Source organism: Spinacia oleracea, chromosome 3 (assembly GCF_020520425.1).
Source record: "Spinacia oleracea cultivar Varoflay chromosome 3, BTI_SOV_V1, whole genome shotgun sequence".
Lineage (NCBI taxonomy): Eukaryota > Viridiplantae > Streptophyta > Magnoliopsida > Caryophyllales > Amaranthaceae > Spinacia > Spinacia oleracea.
Window position 1 is genome coordinate 13,334,591 of NC_079489.1, and position 16,279 is coordinate 13,350,869.

The 16,279-nt window shown below is 33.8% G+C and overlaps 2 protein-coding genes across 3 annotated transcripts; both read left to right on the forward strand.

Moving 5' to 3' along the window:
* Positions 1-4,065: 4,065 nt before the first annotated feature.
* On the forward strand, positions 4,066-5,270 carry LOC130469430 (jacalin-related lectin 2-like). Its single transcript, XM_056838740.1, has 2 exons — positions 4,066-4,943; positions 5,025-5,270. Exons 1-2 carry the CDS (start codon positions 4,613-4,615, stop codon positions 5,093-5,095), a joined length of 402 nt encoding a protein of 133 aa, XP_056694718.1. The 5' UTR covers positions 4,066-4,612; the 3' UTR covers positions 5,096-5,270.
* A 6,467-nt stretch (positions 5,271-11,737) lies between these two features.
* Positions 11,738-15,795, forward strand: LOC110791822 (jacalin-related lectin 9). 2 transcript variants are annotated; one of them, XM_021996580.2, is made up of 3 exons: positions 11,738-12,426; positions 13,331-13,619; positions 15,052-15,795. In XM_021996580.2, the coding sequence occupies exons 2-3, from the start codon at positions 13,383-13,385 to the stop codon at positions 15,304-15,306; spliced, it is 492 nt and encodes a 163-aa protein (XP_021852272.2). In that variant the 5' UTR covers positions 11,738-12,426; positions 13,331-13,382; the 3' UTR covers positions 15,307-15,795. The 2 variants fall into 2 exon arrangements, with proteins under 2 accessions (XP_021852272.2, XP_021852271.2); XM_021996579.2 differs by having other exon boundaries at positions 11,739-12,450.
* The last annotated feature ends 484 nt before the right edge of the window (positions 15,796-16,279 follow it).

Consider the following 16,279-nt stretch of genomic DNA (forward strand, 5'->3'; position numbering starts at 1 on the left):
AAATCGGATATCGGGTTTTATCGGTTCGGGTCGATTGCAGTTGTTATCGGGTAAAATCGGATTTCGGATTGCTATCGGGTCGGATGCGGGTTCGGTTTGGTTAAAGCTAATCGGGTACTAATCGGGTTACGAGTCTCCTCGGGTTGTTAGCGGATCGAGTTCGGGTCTTTGATTCACGGGTCAAATCGGATTTCGGATCAATGTCGGATCGGTTCGGATCTGATTCAAGAGCCTCTACTTCTCGGATATATTCGGTTCGGATGTCGGTCGATTTCGGTCGATTTCTCGGATCGGGTCAATTTTTGACAGCCCTAGTCATAGGCCAAGCGGGCTTTAACTAAAAAAATGTCCTGCGTCGGATCAAAGCATTGGGTCCAGCCCAAGTTTGGTCCGAAATTTAATGCCAAAACTTGCTATTTCGGTCCAATAATAGAGGGGCTTTGGCCTGGGATAATAATATACGGAGTACTTAGGTATGGTCCCGCACTCCCGTGTAACGTGCGTACGCACTAAATAATTTTTTATATTTTGTTGCAAACTACTTCCTCGTTTTTTTTTTCTTTACGTTTGGTCTTTTGCACGTTTATTAACGACTAATTAATGTATATTAAGCAAAGTCCAAAGTTCAATCTAATCCAGTCCAAACCCGTCGGATTTAATAGGATTTGAAATTTTTTGGATCGAACTTGAACTCAAATTTTCGAATCCCCGCCCATTTATAATTATTGAGTCTCTCGAATCATTTACCCAGTTATTAAGAGCACTCCCATCAGCTTAAAAAAAAACACTCACGTACAAAATTTGGTGAGTATAATATTGTTCACGGACCCACACCAACGAGTTAAAAAAATCTCACCAAAAACGCTCACGAAAAAAAAATTAAAACCAAACTCCTCGTGAGTGCCATTTGCATGTGATTGTATGCAAATAGTGGTGCCCACATGCTGCCATATTCTCTAAATGCTTTCCCTTTAGTCAGATAATAGTACAAATAAGTCAGATATTTCGTACAATGAAGCAACGGAAACAAAAATAGGAGGAATCTTTGCTGAGTGGGCGCGTCAGCGCAACCAATGGGAGCGCGACACCTGTCCCACTCAGTCAAACAGCGAATCAGATTATTTGGTTAAAATTTACAACGACTCTAATTTATGACGGTATTTTCGCCAAAAATATTTAATAAAAAAAAATAAAAAATACCAACGGCTCTAAAATTTTAAGCTCTATAAATAGACACCCAATTTGATATATTTTGACACACTTTCAAAAATTATTTTTCTCTCTTCTCTTAAAATAAATTATTTTTCATGCAAAATAAACAATAATTTGAAATACTTGTTAAAATATCTGAAAATTTTCAGAAATATAAATATCTTTTTATTCTAAGTTCGTATATTTTAATTATTATTATTACTACTATTATTATTATTAGTATTGTTATTATTACTGTTATTATTAGTATTGTTATTGTTATTATTATTCTTAGTGTTATTATTATTATTATTATTATTTTGTTGTTTTAGTCTGAAAATAATTTTAACATTATCTATATTATTGTGCTTGTTTATTTTTTTAGTAAAAAATGGAAAATAATTTCAACTTGGATGATTTTGATCTTAATCTGAATAGCAATCAATATTCTGACTATAATTCATATGTGCAAGGTAATTCTCCCTCTCAAAATTTTCAACAGTCATTTTATGCTAATAGCACTGTTTGTGAAGATGTAGAGGATAGTGTCCCGGAGACACAACCTCCGATCATGACGCATCCGCTGCCTGTTAGACCAAATCAAAGAATTCCTGAAGCTGTTGCGTCTCGGAGTTGGTCTATTTAGGAGGATGAAGTTCTGGGTTTTTTTAGTACATTGGTGGGATGGGTTTTACAAAAAAAAAATTGTTTATGAGGAAAATGATGGAGGAGTAAGAAAGTGGTAGAGAGAGAGCGGTGAGTGGGGTTTTTTCACACATTGGTGATAGTGCTCTAACAACGAGGTTGTTTTTTCGCATATCTGATATGTGTGGAAACACACATATCAACTAAAAGACAAATAGCTAAAAGACAAAAAAGGAAGTACCACTCATGTAAAAATAAGAGTATCATTCTGTACAAAAAAGTACCATTCTGTAAAAAAATACCATTTGTGTTTAAAAAAGTACCATTTAATTTCTTTTTTTGCCATTTTTCCTATTTTGGCTTTTGTTCTGATATATATTTGCCCATACATATCTGATATGCGCTTGTACTTCCTCCTCTAACAACCCCTATCCAAAGAGTTTGCGGAAATAACCCAAATAGGAAACCTAGAGGTCTAGAGAGCACTAACATACCGACATACGTACGTAGGAAAAGCTATCTTTAGGAAAGTATTGTAAGCTGAATAATATACACAACCAAGTGTGTCTTGACCTACTGGAAAGGATTCCACCTTCCAACCAAAAGGTTGGGGGTTCAATTCCCACTCTTAAAGTGTCTAGCCTGCTAACCCGGGCGGGTTGACCCGTGCGGGGTTCTGACACAGTACCTTGCCAAAAAAAAAAGCTGAATAATATACATACCAGATCTAATTTCAACAATATTAATTGATACTCCGTATTACGTATTAGCTTACCTTCCTTAAAAAATTAAAAAAAACAAACATACTTATAAATAGGGATTTCCAATTACTAGAACTCTAAGCCGTATAATTTTCTATGTTGCCATACTGGTTTCGTCAAAAAAAAAATCAATAACAGTTTTCGAACTTAAATTTGAAGCATGAATACAGGTTAGTACATTAAATTGCATCATTATATTGATTTGTTACGGTATCAAAATTTGTGAATTATGATTGTTTTTTCATGCTACAGTGTCAAATTAAATTAGAGTTCGATCGATATCTTTTAACCTAAAATTTGGAACTTTTTCAAATTAGACATTTTTATATAGCCGATTTTCATATTATTATTTTTATGTTTAATTGATTGGAAGTACTCCGAAAATACGGAGTACTTTTTTGGGTAAGAAAACTAGAAAAGATAGCAAAAGGTTAGAAGGAAGTATGGAATTGTGATACGAAAAGTATATGTGTATCGCAATTTAGAATTCGAATTGTGAACTAGGTTAAAATCGCAATTCGAATTCTAAATTCGTACTATTTTACAATTTAAGTATGTGCAATCTTTTTGAATAAAAACTGTAAAGATTATTATGAAACAATGAGGTTATATTTTATTGCAGATACAGGACTTATAAAAGTAGATTTATTTAGCGGTTTGCAATTGAACAACGGAGTCTGGGATGAAAAAGGCCGGAAAAAGATTTCCAAAATATTAATCACTTTTCGAGATGATGGCATAAGCTCATTGCAGTTTCAATATGTTGAACATGGGAAATCTGTGCTTTCGAAGGTGCATGGGGAAAGAAATGTCTCTCCTTCTACATCTTTATTTTTTGCTAAGATAATTGTTAGATAATGCCTTGAATCAGTCAAACCCCTTACTGCAACACCCCAACACGGGGATTTCGCTGTCCGGTCAGCGAGTCGGGGTCCAGGGGTGACGCCCCTGGTTTAGGGGTTCGGGGACGCAACATGGTCCCCCGATGGGGTTCGGGGGCAACGCCCCCCGAACTTTACGGTATCTGTTATTTTGGACACGGGTTATCTATTTTGGGCCTATTTTCTGGGCTTTTCCGCATCTGTCTAGAGAGTACTATATAAACTCTTTAGGTCATAACCTAGCCGTATTCTGAAATCTGAATTCCTCAAGATCAATAAAACTTTCCTCCCCTATGCCTGTGGACGTAGCTAACACATTGTTAGTGAACCACGTTAAATCTCTGCGTTCTTTAATTACGTTGATTTAATTTTTCTTTGCATTCGTTATAACAATAATACTCAAGGAGTCAAGGTTGAAGAAGATAAGAACTTCTGTATTTCTGTATATTCATGTTCACGGCCGCTATTAGGGTAAAACCTAGGTATTAGGTAACCCAGAAAGCTTAGGAAACTAAATACAAAGGATATCCTAACTATGTACATAAAATATTTACGCCTACCAATTGTGCTTGTTGGTTCAGTGGTGATTGGGGCTGAACTTGGTAGGGAGAACCCGTGTTCGATCCCCCACAACAACAATTGGGAGAACCCGTGTTCGATCCCCCGCAGCACTAAGTTATTACGAAGTATTACATGGAATAAAATAGTACGGATTACAATATAGAATAAAAGAAAAAGGGAATTACCATGGTGTTAATGACCTTTTTTTTAGGGAAAGATGGTATTAATGACTGATCATGAGGATAAGGGAATGTCTTTTTGAAAACAGACTGAAAATAAGAAGCATATTTATACTTAATTTTTACTTTAAAAGCATTATACAATTACAAGTAGTTGATGTCTTGACCTAGTGGTTAAAACTGAGGTTATGTACACTAGCAGGTCTCATGTTCGAACCCTTATTATATTAATTTATATTGCCCTTGTAGTTTATTCACACAGAAAAAATATACATAGTTGGACTGCGTACTAAACACTCTTGATCCACATAACTAATTAAATCTTAAGTAAATGCGCAACGGTAAATAGAAACAATCATAAACTACTCTATATTACATTCTTTTTCCCCTTAAAATGTGTCAGCCAAATTGTTGCGTGACTATACTGATACACAACCATGCCGAAATACAGGTGACATTAACAAACGAAAATGAGTACATAACAGGAGTGACTGGTGCCATTACTACCGCTACTGGTCGTCGTCCAGAAATGATGAACTGGATATCATTTCAAACCAACTTACAGAACTATGGACCGTTTGGTAATAACACGATAGACACTAACAAAATGAAACCATTTAGTTGCAAGTTTGGGCCACAAAACCAATTTGGTGGATTTCATGGTAGTTTCAATGCTACTGGTCTTGTCTCCATTGGAGTTTATCTCAAGCTTTCTCAACCTGCAGGTACGTACTTCCCGGCCATATAATCTCCACCTTCATTTGAAATCAATGGTAATAATTATAAACTCCATTTTAAAATTGCAGGGAATTGTAGCTCGAACAACTTCCGGGGAATACAAGAATGGAATTTGAAGAGAGTAGATCCAACAGATTAGCAGATGTATATATTATATTGGCCAGATTAAAAACCATGGAATTCGAACTACTTGTGTATTTGGACCTGGTCCTCGATCTCCCGGAATAATTGGTGGAAAATTTAAAACTTGCTATATGATAAACCTTAAGAAAGAATAATATTCCATGGTTTGTGAAAATTCTTCCCATTTTCCTTATATTTGTCATGCATATAAAATTTTGATATAAAATTTTGATAGTGTAAAGTACTCAATCATTTAAACCCCAATCACACAAAACCTCATTTTATTATGTTTATTCTGCTCCCCTCCGGCATTTATTCAGGAGTCACACTTACCATTTCCGACATTATTTTATTAGGAGTCACACTTTCATTTTTGGTAATTTTTCTATCCCACCTTCCAATTATTTAATGTATCTAATTTTCTCTAGGGACAACAACTACAATAAGCGCCTTCTCTACATTGATTAAACGGTTTTTCATGAAATACCCCTGAGGTTTCACAAAACGCACCAAATACACCTGCGCGTTTCAAATCACATAATATACCCCTATTTAAACTTAAATGCACCAAATGCCCCTAGACTTAACGGAAGTCTAACTCCGTTAACATTAACTCTTAATTTATCCGACTAATCCTAATTAAATACTAATTAGCCTAATTAATCCTAAATAACACCTAATGAACCCTAATTAACTCTAAATCCCCTCTCTTCTCTCACTCTCCTCTCAATCTCAAGTCCCTTTTTTTCTGGGTATCAAAATGGTGAAACCAACCACAATTTTTCCTTTCTTCAAACCATTTTCATCAAATATCAATTGCTAACTCAAACCCCCAAATATTCGAACCCAGATTTTCGAGTGAATTGAAATCGTGAACATGAATTGAAGTTTGATGAAGAAGGGAAAGATTAAGACGATGACGAATGGTGATGATGATATTGTAACGGCGGAGGTTGCGGCGGAAGTAACAGATGAGGGAAAGGGTTGCGGCGGTGGGGGCGGCTCCTTTTCTCTCTTCTGTTCCTTTCTCTCTCCTTATCTTTCATTGCTTTCTTTGCAGCCTTACTTGAATCAATTTCTGGGTTTTAAGCCCCAATTCTTCGATTTCAGCCATAATGGAATGCAAAATTAAATTGAAAAATCAAACAAGAATGCAAAAATCATCCTGGGTTATAATAGAATTAACGGTTTCTTCATCTGAATAAATCAGATTAAAGTCGACCCTCTATCCGCGATTCTAATTTGCATACGCAATTCTAATCCTCTTCTCCTCCCACAACATGCATCTCCATTAACAAATGAAGGGTCATACCTTTGGTTTATACCAGACTCAATCATCTTCAAAAACATACAAAATGTCAGATTATCAATCTTGTCAACAACAATGAAATTTCTCTTTGCAGGTTGTCAATTGCAAAAATTCAATGATACCAATAACTTAATTTCCAAAAATGGAAATAATAATAAAGTGGGCTGCAGATTAAAGAGATCGAGTCATCGAGAGAGCTTGACACTAGCTTACTACTTTTCTCTAACTTTTTTTTTTGGTAATCTACAACTTCTATCTCTCATACCCTTTGTGTTGTTGCATACTTGCAAATATCAAAAGAAAGAATCGAGAAGAAAAATGGCAGAAGAAGAGGAGGAGAGGAGAGAGAAGAAGAAGAAGAGGAGGAGAGGAGGAATTTTGTTTTTTAAAAAAATAGTTAAATGTAAAATATTGGGTGAGTAAGGGTATAAAGGTACAATAATGCTAACGGAATATTAACGGCGTTAAGTCTAGGGGCATTTGGTGCACTTTAAGTTTAAATAGGGGTATACTATGTGATTTGAAACGCGCGGGTGTATTTGGTGCGTTTCGTGAAACCTCAGGGGCATTTCATGAAAAAACCGTTGATTAAATTACTTTTCTCATCATCTTTTTTCTACTTTTTTTATTACTCCCTCCCCCACTTGCTTTATGCGTGCCGGTAAACTGGGGCTATGGCTGCAAATGACCCGATACGTTCATTAATAACTCACGAACAAGTTAACTTGTTTATTAATTAATGAACAAATTTGAACAAAAATTCTAAGCTCGATAAGTAAATGAGCCAAGCTCGAACAACATCACGTTCTGCTCGTTAATGTTCACGAGTACTCGTTTATAGTACTTTCATTACTCATTTATAAGCTCGTTTATAAGCCGGCCCGTTTATAACTTGCTCTCAAGCTCGAAAAAATAATTTAATGCAATAAAATAAGTTTTTTTGGTAAAAAAGTATGACCCTTAAATGTCAAGAAATGCATAAAACGGAAGTGAATTTATCATGTAGTATAATATCCCATAGAATATTCCAGTCATGCATATGTTTTGTGAAGTTTTTCCTTGATTAATTATATGCTTTAAATCGGTTTGACGATTTCTCAAAGCTCGTTTATTAAGCTCGAATAAAGCTCGTTTAGCTCGAGCTCGAACTCGGGTTCAAGCTCGAGCCAAGCTCGTTAGCTCGAGACATCCTAATGCTTAGCGAAAAGCTCGAACAACAAATTGCAAAACTCGGTTAAGCTCGAGATAAGCTCGAACAATAAATTGCAAAACTCGATTAAGCTCGAGATAAGCTCGAACATTAAAAATCCTTATCAAGCTTAGCTCGAACAAGGTAAAATTCGGATCGACTCGGCTCGTTTGCAGCCCTAACTGGGACGGAGGGAATATGCAAATATAGGTGAACTATGTAATTTTACGTTATTTTTGTTGTTGTTGACTTTGCACGCTTCATTCGTTTCTTTTTTTTAAAACAAAACTAATTCAATTTTTAAATAAAGAGTCATACCGCATTTTACAAGAAAAAAAAGTATAGATCTAAGATGACATAAAAAATAGAAAAATAAGCTAGGTTTCCTTCATCAAAACTACGCACATTGCTTTTTAAGAGAGGGTGTCTAACGATTTGGTGTAGCCGCGAATATGATTTTCAATTATAATTTGAGTGTACTTGAAAAATTATTTTTGTTACGATTCCAAATAAAACTTTATCAATAACCCAATTCCACGTAAATTTGCCAAATACAACCTAATAAAGTTCTCTATTTGCCAATTACAACCTCAAATTTCTATTTTTGCCAATTACAACCTTAAACTTGTACATCTATTTTAAATTACAACCCGAAACCATTTTCCGGCAAAAATCAACGGAAAATGATGTCATAACGTTATTAAAAAAAATCATGAAGCACATAATATCTGTAAAAAAAATTATTTTTTCGATTACTTTATTTTTTTGTTAATTCTTATTTACTATATTTAATTTTTTTTATAGAAAATATGTAACTATTTTTTTTAATAACATTATGACATCATCTTCCGGTGATTTTTGCCGGAAAATAATTTCGGGTTGTAATTTTAAATGGATGTATAAGTTTAAGGTTGTAATTGGCAAAAATAAAAATTTGAAGTTGTAATTGGCAAATAGAAAATTTTATTAGGTTGTATTTGACAAATTTTCCATATAAATGGACAGATAACGTTCGGGATATGCGAGTACATTACAGGAGTGAGTGGCATGTAGTCATGTACGCCTCAAAAGGAGGGGTCTACAAATTGACATTTCAAAACCAACTGCAACAATTACGGTCCATATGGACCTTCACCTTATGGAGGAAACTACAGTGTCATTGATCCAATTAAAGAGTTTAACTTTAAGTTCGGTCCGATAAACCGATTCGGTGGATTTTATGGCAGTTTGTCAACTTCCGGCCTCACATCCATTGGAGTTTATTTGAAGCCTCACACGCCCAACTCCATCGCAACCGGAGATTCTTCCATTGCCAATCTCTAACTGGATCGATCTATAAAACGCACCTTTAGGTGCTAGTAAGTAGTAAGTCACTTGGTTAGTAATCTAGATCCGCTACTGATATCGAACCCTTGTTGGTTATGGTTAGGGTTCGTTACATTCGGCTTTTTTTCTTCTTTAATTCGCTATTTTCTTACTTCCTCCGTTTTTTAATATTCGTAACGTTTGGACTTTTGCCACTATTCATATAATTTACTTTGACTATTCGTAGTGTTTTTTATATAAGATAAAACATAGTTATGTGGAATCTTGTTAGATTCGTCTCAATGTGTATTTTCAAAATATCAACTTTTTATAATTTTTGCATAAAGAGAATTTAAGATATAAATGATCAAAGTTGTGCATCGACATGCGTGAAACTAACAAACGTTGCGAGTATTAAAAGACGAAGGAAGTATTAGTTATGGTCACGCACTAATATTATTAATTAGTGGTTTAATCGGCTCAAACATTCGAAAGTCTCTTTACTCGTTTAGTAGGAAGACCACTTTTGTTGGTTTGCTTATGTAATCGTTATTATGTAAAATCTAGTACGGAGTAGTACTATCGTTATTTAATACCATAATTATCATATTTACAGCCCGACCCAAACTAAATGGAGGCCCTGTGCTAATGTAAAAATAGGCCCTTAATTTTGTTTTTTCCCAACATCAACCGTTAGAAAATTTAAAGCACAATTCTTTTTTAAAATTGTGGTAAATTAAAAAAAACAGTAAAAGTAGATAGTAATAAAGAAATTAAACACAAAAAGGAGTAGCACTACTCTGCAAGTTTTTCTGAGTCTCTGACTACAAAAAAAGTGATTGACTGCAAACAGTGCCAAGGATTTGGGAAAGACAAACGCAAACGGGAGAAAGTAGTGAAGGGCCCCATAAAGTCATGGGCTGATCGCATTTTTTTTATGGCCTTCAGCTAGTTTTATCACAAATTTGGGCCCCTTTAAATGTGAGGCACTGTTCTGTGTCCCGCCTTGGACATGTTAAAGGCCGGGCCTGCATATTTATCAAAAAAAAATTGTATGGAGACGTACAATGAATGACCTACGTTATCATTAATAATGCAATTTTACGACTGCTTTGGTTAAGATGTAGGGGGGTAGTCTAAGGATAGTTTGGAACTTGGATGTGATATAGAGTGCTAGACCAATCCCCAATTGCCAATTGATAATCCCTCATTGCGCAGAATTTTATTGGCAATTTACAAAAAGTTGTCTTCCTTGAATAAGATGTATAACTAGGAAATTAAGACCCGTTTAATCTTCAATTTATTATAATTTTAAAAGTTATATTCCGTGTACTCGTGTTGGCTTTCAAAAGTGGAAACAGAAGTATGAGAAGTTGAGAACTATTCCGTAAAAAGTTCTTGTGGTTTTATATTTTTGTTTATACTTGTTTCTTAAATAAGAGAAAGTTAGAAATATGATAACGAAGGTGTTTCTCTTAAATTGACAATTTTTGTGTAAGACCATCTTACTGGAAAGACCACTTTGATTGATTAACTAATTGGTTCAATTGCTTAACTAATTTGTTTTATTGCTTAACTAACTAGTTATAGTGGTTTACTAAATAGTTTCATTGCTTAACATTGGTTTCAATGCTTAACTAATTAGTTTAAGTGATTAACTTATATGACACCAATGTGGTCTTTTGTGTAAGACCGCCTTATATAAAAGTTTGTACTCTTAAATTCTATCTTAACCTCGTTTCAATCTTTTTGTTTTTTTAGCTAGGCCTTGTTCAGTTCACATTAAAAAGTTATTTAATGAAATTATGTAATATAATATTATTTATATACGTAGGAGGCCGGCACATTTGATGAAGTATTTGAGCGCCATGTAAGAAATCTAATGGTTTCGACCAATGAAAAATAAGATTACTAAGTGCTATATATGTAAATAATTATGTGTCATGTAGATATTTTGATTAATTAATTAATAATATATATAACTCCATCCAAAATCAAATACTCTAATAATTAAAAAATAAACCTAAAATAAAATTCCATCCAAAATAATCACTAATCTAAAATAAAATTCTATCCAAAATCAAACACTAATCCAATATTAGAGGGTCAAGTTGAAAATCTAATGGTTTCGGGAAGTATAAGATTTCTAAATTTATTTTGAACAAAAAAGTCGAGTGCCACGTAAATAAATAATTAGATGCCACATAGATGTTCTAATTAACTAATTACTTATATATACAACTCCATCCAAAATCAAACACTCTAATAATTAAAATTTAAATCCAAGATGAAATTCAATTCAAAATCAAACCCTAATATAATCTAATACTTGTATATAAAACACATCGGTTGTAATACGCGTTTAAATTTAACTTAACAATTAAAAAGAATTCGTGCATCGCACAGGCTAAAATCTAGTCTCATACTAATTGTTGGAATTGGTGACTCGGTTATCGTTGAGAGGTTTAAAATATCAAATCAATTTAAAATGGACATATATCTTATGATGTGGCTACTCATTTGTTTGAGGTAACTCTAAATAGAGGTAAAATCATGTTTCAATAGCTTTTCATTTTTCAACACCTGGTCATGGGCTCGTTACGGATAAGAACGAGAGAATAATGTCAAATTTATGACAAGTTGCCCAGGAGCAGGGGTGTACGGTCGCACGGATAATTTGTGTGATTGCACAAAAGAGGCAGTAATAGAGCCTACTCGCTTGCGTCCACATTAGTTAAGTGGTGTGCCCCCACCCGAGGGTTTGTTGATGTTTTAAACTGAGTTTATAAGTACCTGATATTTATTGTACGCTATCCACAAATCAGAGAGTGAAAGTTAGGGTCGGTTTATGAAGAAGTTCTTCATTATTCACCCTTGTGCAAGGGAATTAGAGAGAGTATTTACTCAATACTCTTGTAAGCTCTAATTATAAATCAATAAAGCATATTTTCCACCTCCCAAATTTTGTCTCATGTTGCATTCAATATAATTCTCTTAATTGTTCCAAATTTTCCTTCCATAATTACTCCAATACTCACCAATTGACCTATCACATTATAATAAGTACTTCATCCGTCTCTTTTTGTTCTTTACGTTTTGTATTTTGCTCGCGTTTTAACGATTAATTAATGTGCATTGAGATTCCTCTATTTTTTATTTAAACAAGGCAAATTACGTTTATTTATAATGTTTTCACTTTATTTATTTCTTATTATTTATTTTAGTTCATTAATATTCAGTTCAGTTAGATTCAATACAATTCAGTTCATTTTAGTTCACTACATTTCAATTCAGTTCAATTCAATTTAGCTCAAAAGAACATAAAATGACAACTTGCTTTTAGAAAAATGGACTTAAAGTTCCAAATATCATATACTTGCCGTATCGACAAGAGTAAGAACTTGGCTTGACTTGAACAACTAAATTTTGCTTTAGCACCTTGCACTATTACTTACTTCCCCATGCAGCTCAAGGCAACATATATATTTACAGCGTTTGAATCATCGTTACAGATCACAGGTTTCTTCAACCATCGGCTACAAAGGTACGAATTTCTTCATCGCGTAAGGTATGTTCTTCGTTGAAAATATCATCATTCTTTCGTGGTCAGTTTCAAAGTTCTTTTTAATTTGTCTTAATTTGAAAGCAGTCCAATCAATTAAACATTGTCGTTGTGGTGTAAAATATAAACTAACTTTAGCCCGTGCAATACACAGGTTATATATTTTATCAAATTAAAATTAAAATTAATTAAATGTATATGGAGAGTCATGCAAGATTTTTATTTATTTAAAAAAAACAAATTTAGAATTTCAATGGTAAATAGAAATAAAATAAAAAGATGACACATGACAAGTAAAACATTGTGTTTAAAATATTACTCCCTTTGTCCTTTTTTGTTTTTTACGTTTGTATCATGCATACGATTTAATGACTAATTAATGTGGAATGGGATTCCTTCTATTTTTTTATTTAAATAATGCAAATTACGTTTATTTATAATATTTTTACTTTAATTTATTCCAAATCCAACACCGGAAAGTGTGAAAGATTTAATTAAGGTCCTAATGGAAAAGTTTGAGAAACTAAAAGTCATAATGAATTTAACCGATCAAAATAGTTAATCACCTAGCTTAATTTTTGATAGAATGTTAGTGTCTTTTATGTAATAATATAATATAAAAGAAAATATTTCAAAATTTAAAAATAAAAATGGGACATCCAAAGTAGAATACGTAACTAATAAGAAGGGACAAAGGACATAGTATAGATTAGTGCACCCAGATACACCTAATAATTTTTTGATTTAATAAATTTGTTATTATTGGCATTAACATTTCTTGTGTCGGGTTTTTGTTTTTGTTTTTATTTTTTGCTCTTGATGCGGTTTACGAAGTTTTGGCTTTCATTGATGTTTTATTAGCTAATTTCTGAATTACTCGGTGAAGCTAACTAGGTGAACTACTCCTTATCAAAAAGAAGGGTACTCCGATCAATATAATGCTAAAAGTGGGTCCATTTCCGAGCCCCAATCGGGTATATTCAACAAACAACAAAGAAGGCATGGAGATAGTAGTTTGGGATGAAAAGAAGGAAAAAGGCAAGCTTGCTCAAATGTTTATATCTTATGACTCTCAATGTATCAACTCCCTTGCTTTCCAATACATTGAAGGCGACCAATTTACACTTTCTCCTATATTTGGTTCTCAAAACCTCGACGCCCCCAATTTTGAAACGGTATACAACTCAATCTTTCTCCATTAGTTGACATACTTTTTATTTGGGAAAGTTATTTATAGGTGACGCGTTTTTTATATTAGTAAGTGTTCCGGTATAGACAACCGTACAGTAAGTTTTTAATGTAATTTCCTATTTCACCCTTACATGGGTAAAGTGAGTACATGGTCATGTGTTAGTGGGTAGAGATATTAATATCTATTAACTATCTTCTCTTTCAAATTTTCTTAATATGTGTGCCAAAATAAAATGTGTCAATTAAAAATAGTGGAAGAAACATTACTCAGTGGTATTGAAACTCAATGTTACCCACATATAAATTGTTCTAAGCAATTGCTTGTTGGTTCAGTGGTGATTGGGGCTGAACTTGGTAGTGGGGACCCGTGTTTGATCCCTCGCAACAACAATTGGGAGGGGACTGAAACATATCCACCCAGAAATTAGCCCCGAATCCGGATTAGCCTAAGGCTTTATTTGGTTGGGAGGAATCGGAAGGAAAAGAAAAGAAAGGAAAGATAAAATAATGTTTCCTGTATTTGATACAAATAATTATATGGGAAGTGGAAAGAAAGGAAGGGAATTGGAAAGAAAGCTCCTTTATAGAATTTTCACTTTCCTTTCCTCTCAAAATTGGAGGAATTTGGAAGGAATGAGAAAATTAAAAAGCTGTCATTTATATTTTCTTTCTCTTCCCTTCATTTCTTTTCCTTAAATCAAACACAGGAAAATAAAATCTCTTTCCCTCCCCTTCTTTTCCTTTCTTTTCCCTTCCTTTCTTTTCTCTTCCTTTCCTTTACTAATAATGAACCAAATAGGGCCTAAGGGAGAATCGAGTGCTAACACCAAAAAAAAAACATATGAATTGTTCCACATTGAAGAAAAAAGAAGAGAAAAAACCAACTTATAAACTTGTGTGACCCTACCTGAAAATATGACGTGTAGGGTTGTTCCACATCGCCACATCAGAGATATAAACAAACTTATAAGCTGGGGGGAGGGATACTACTCTCAGCGCTATTTGTTTTGGGATGAAACCTCCTCTTAGGCTCATTGTGGATAACTTCCGTTGTTGTTGTGCACGACTCAGGCACATGACGAAAACTCATCAACTTAATTTATTAGCAAGTACTTGTTCAGATCCTTTTTGTTTGTCCCATTTGATATTTTAGTCTGTCCCCTAAAGATTACGTTGGACCATTACTAAAAATGAACATGGAATTGAACAACAATTTTACTCACATAAAACACATTTTGCCCACCACTTGTGTCTTTCTCAATTCCACCCAACCCAATTCTTAATAACTCAATTATAATTTTGAACATGGGGCAAATAAACAATGAGAGACAGATGACGTGCTCTTATATATATATTTTTTTTTGCGCGCATAAGAAGTAATATATGTGAGTTGACTATATATGTGAATGTAAACAGGTGACATTCATGGACGGTAGTGATAACGAATACTACATCACAAGAGTGAGTTGGTCCCATGGTATCATCGACAACCAGAAAGCGCGAGGATTGAAAACATTGACAATAGAAACAAATGAAAAAACCTACGGTCCGTTTGGGTATCCATATTCTGATACCAATTTTAATATAAGCTTAGGTTTTGGAGATCAATTTGGTGGATTCCATGGCACCGCTTCTTCTGACATTATCAAATCTATTGGAGTTGGACGATGATAAAGGTCGCAAGTTGCGACAACATTTAGTTGTCGCAATCTTACGTGTCGCAGTTTAATTGGTACATATAAGCGCCACGTAGGCTACGCATCATCATAATATTTTTACTATTAATTTAATATTTCTACTACGAAAATATGTAAATAAGGTAGCCGATATAAAAAAGGAAAAAAATTAGAATATTAAGATTTTCCTACCTTTTTTTATAACATGTATAATAAAAAATATAAGTTAAATATTTTAATTTCCAATTTAAATCATGACACATAAGCATGCCAAATCATCATTGTGACACGGCTTAAAGGTCGCATGTTGCGACCTTGGAGTTTATGTGAAGCCCCTTAAATTAGATTTGAGTACCACTTTTAAGAGGACTGATCTCCCTGTTGAATGATATCAAGTATTATTACGTATCTGCTGGACTTGTTCACATGTTGTTCTAGCTTGATCACCAAATAATAATAGCTCCGGAGTACTTCGTTGTGAACTAAACTTATTTCATTCGTTATTGTTTTCACTAGTTTAAACTTAATTTAAACTATTAATCCAATTCGTTGTATTGTACTTAAGTGAATGATCGAATGTTGCTTAAATTGTTTGAACTAAACTGGTCTAATTCATTTTAATGTGAATTTCTTTGATACCTTATTCGAACTAATGATCTAACCGGATACATCAACTAAAGTAATCCATTATCGTATTATAATTTACCGATTACGGCTTTAATCATCAATAATCTTATTACTCATAGAGTTACGTTAAAACGAAAACGTAAAGAAAAAAGAGAGACGGGGGAGTAGAAATTAAATTAGCTAAAAATCTTGGTTGACATGACAAACTAATTCAACAATTTACTTACCATGATGTTTTAAAACAACCAATATTAATACTAGCTAAACCAATTGAGGTTGGCATGAGTGGTTAAGGGTCTCTTGCTCCTTAACCAAGGTCTCGGGTTCGAGCCTTGGGAATG

What these genes read in the sequence shown, in the direction of transcription:
- LOC130469430 (XM_056838740.1), top strand. Translation starts at nt 4,613, where the DNA reads ATGTGTCAGCCAAATTGTTGCGTGACTATACTGATACACAACCATGCC. An exon ending in CAAGCTTTCTCAACCTGCAG is followed by an intron (nt 4,944 to 5,024) that starts GTACGTACTTCC and finishes TTAAAATTGCAG; the next exon opens with GGAATTGTAGCTCGAACAAC.
- LOC110791822 (XM_021996580.2), top strand. Translation starts at nt 13,383, where the DNA reads ATGCTAAAAGTGGGTCCATTTCCGAGCCCCAATCGGGTATATTCAACA. An exon ending in ACGCCCCCAATTTTGAAACG is followed by an intron (nt 13,620 to 15,051) that starts GTATACAACTCA and finishes GAATGTAAACAG; the next exon opens with GTGACATTCATGGACGGTAG.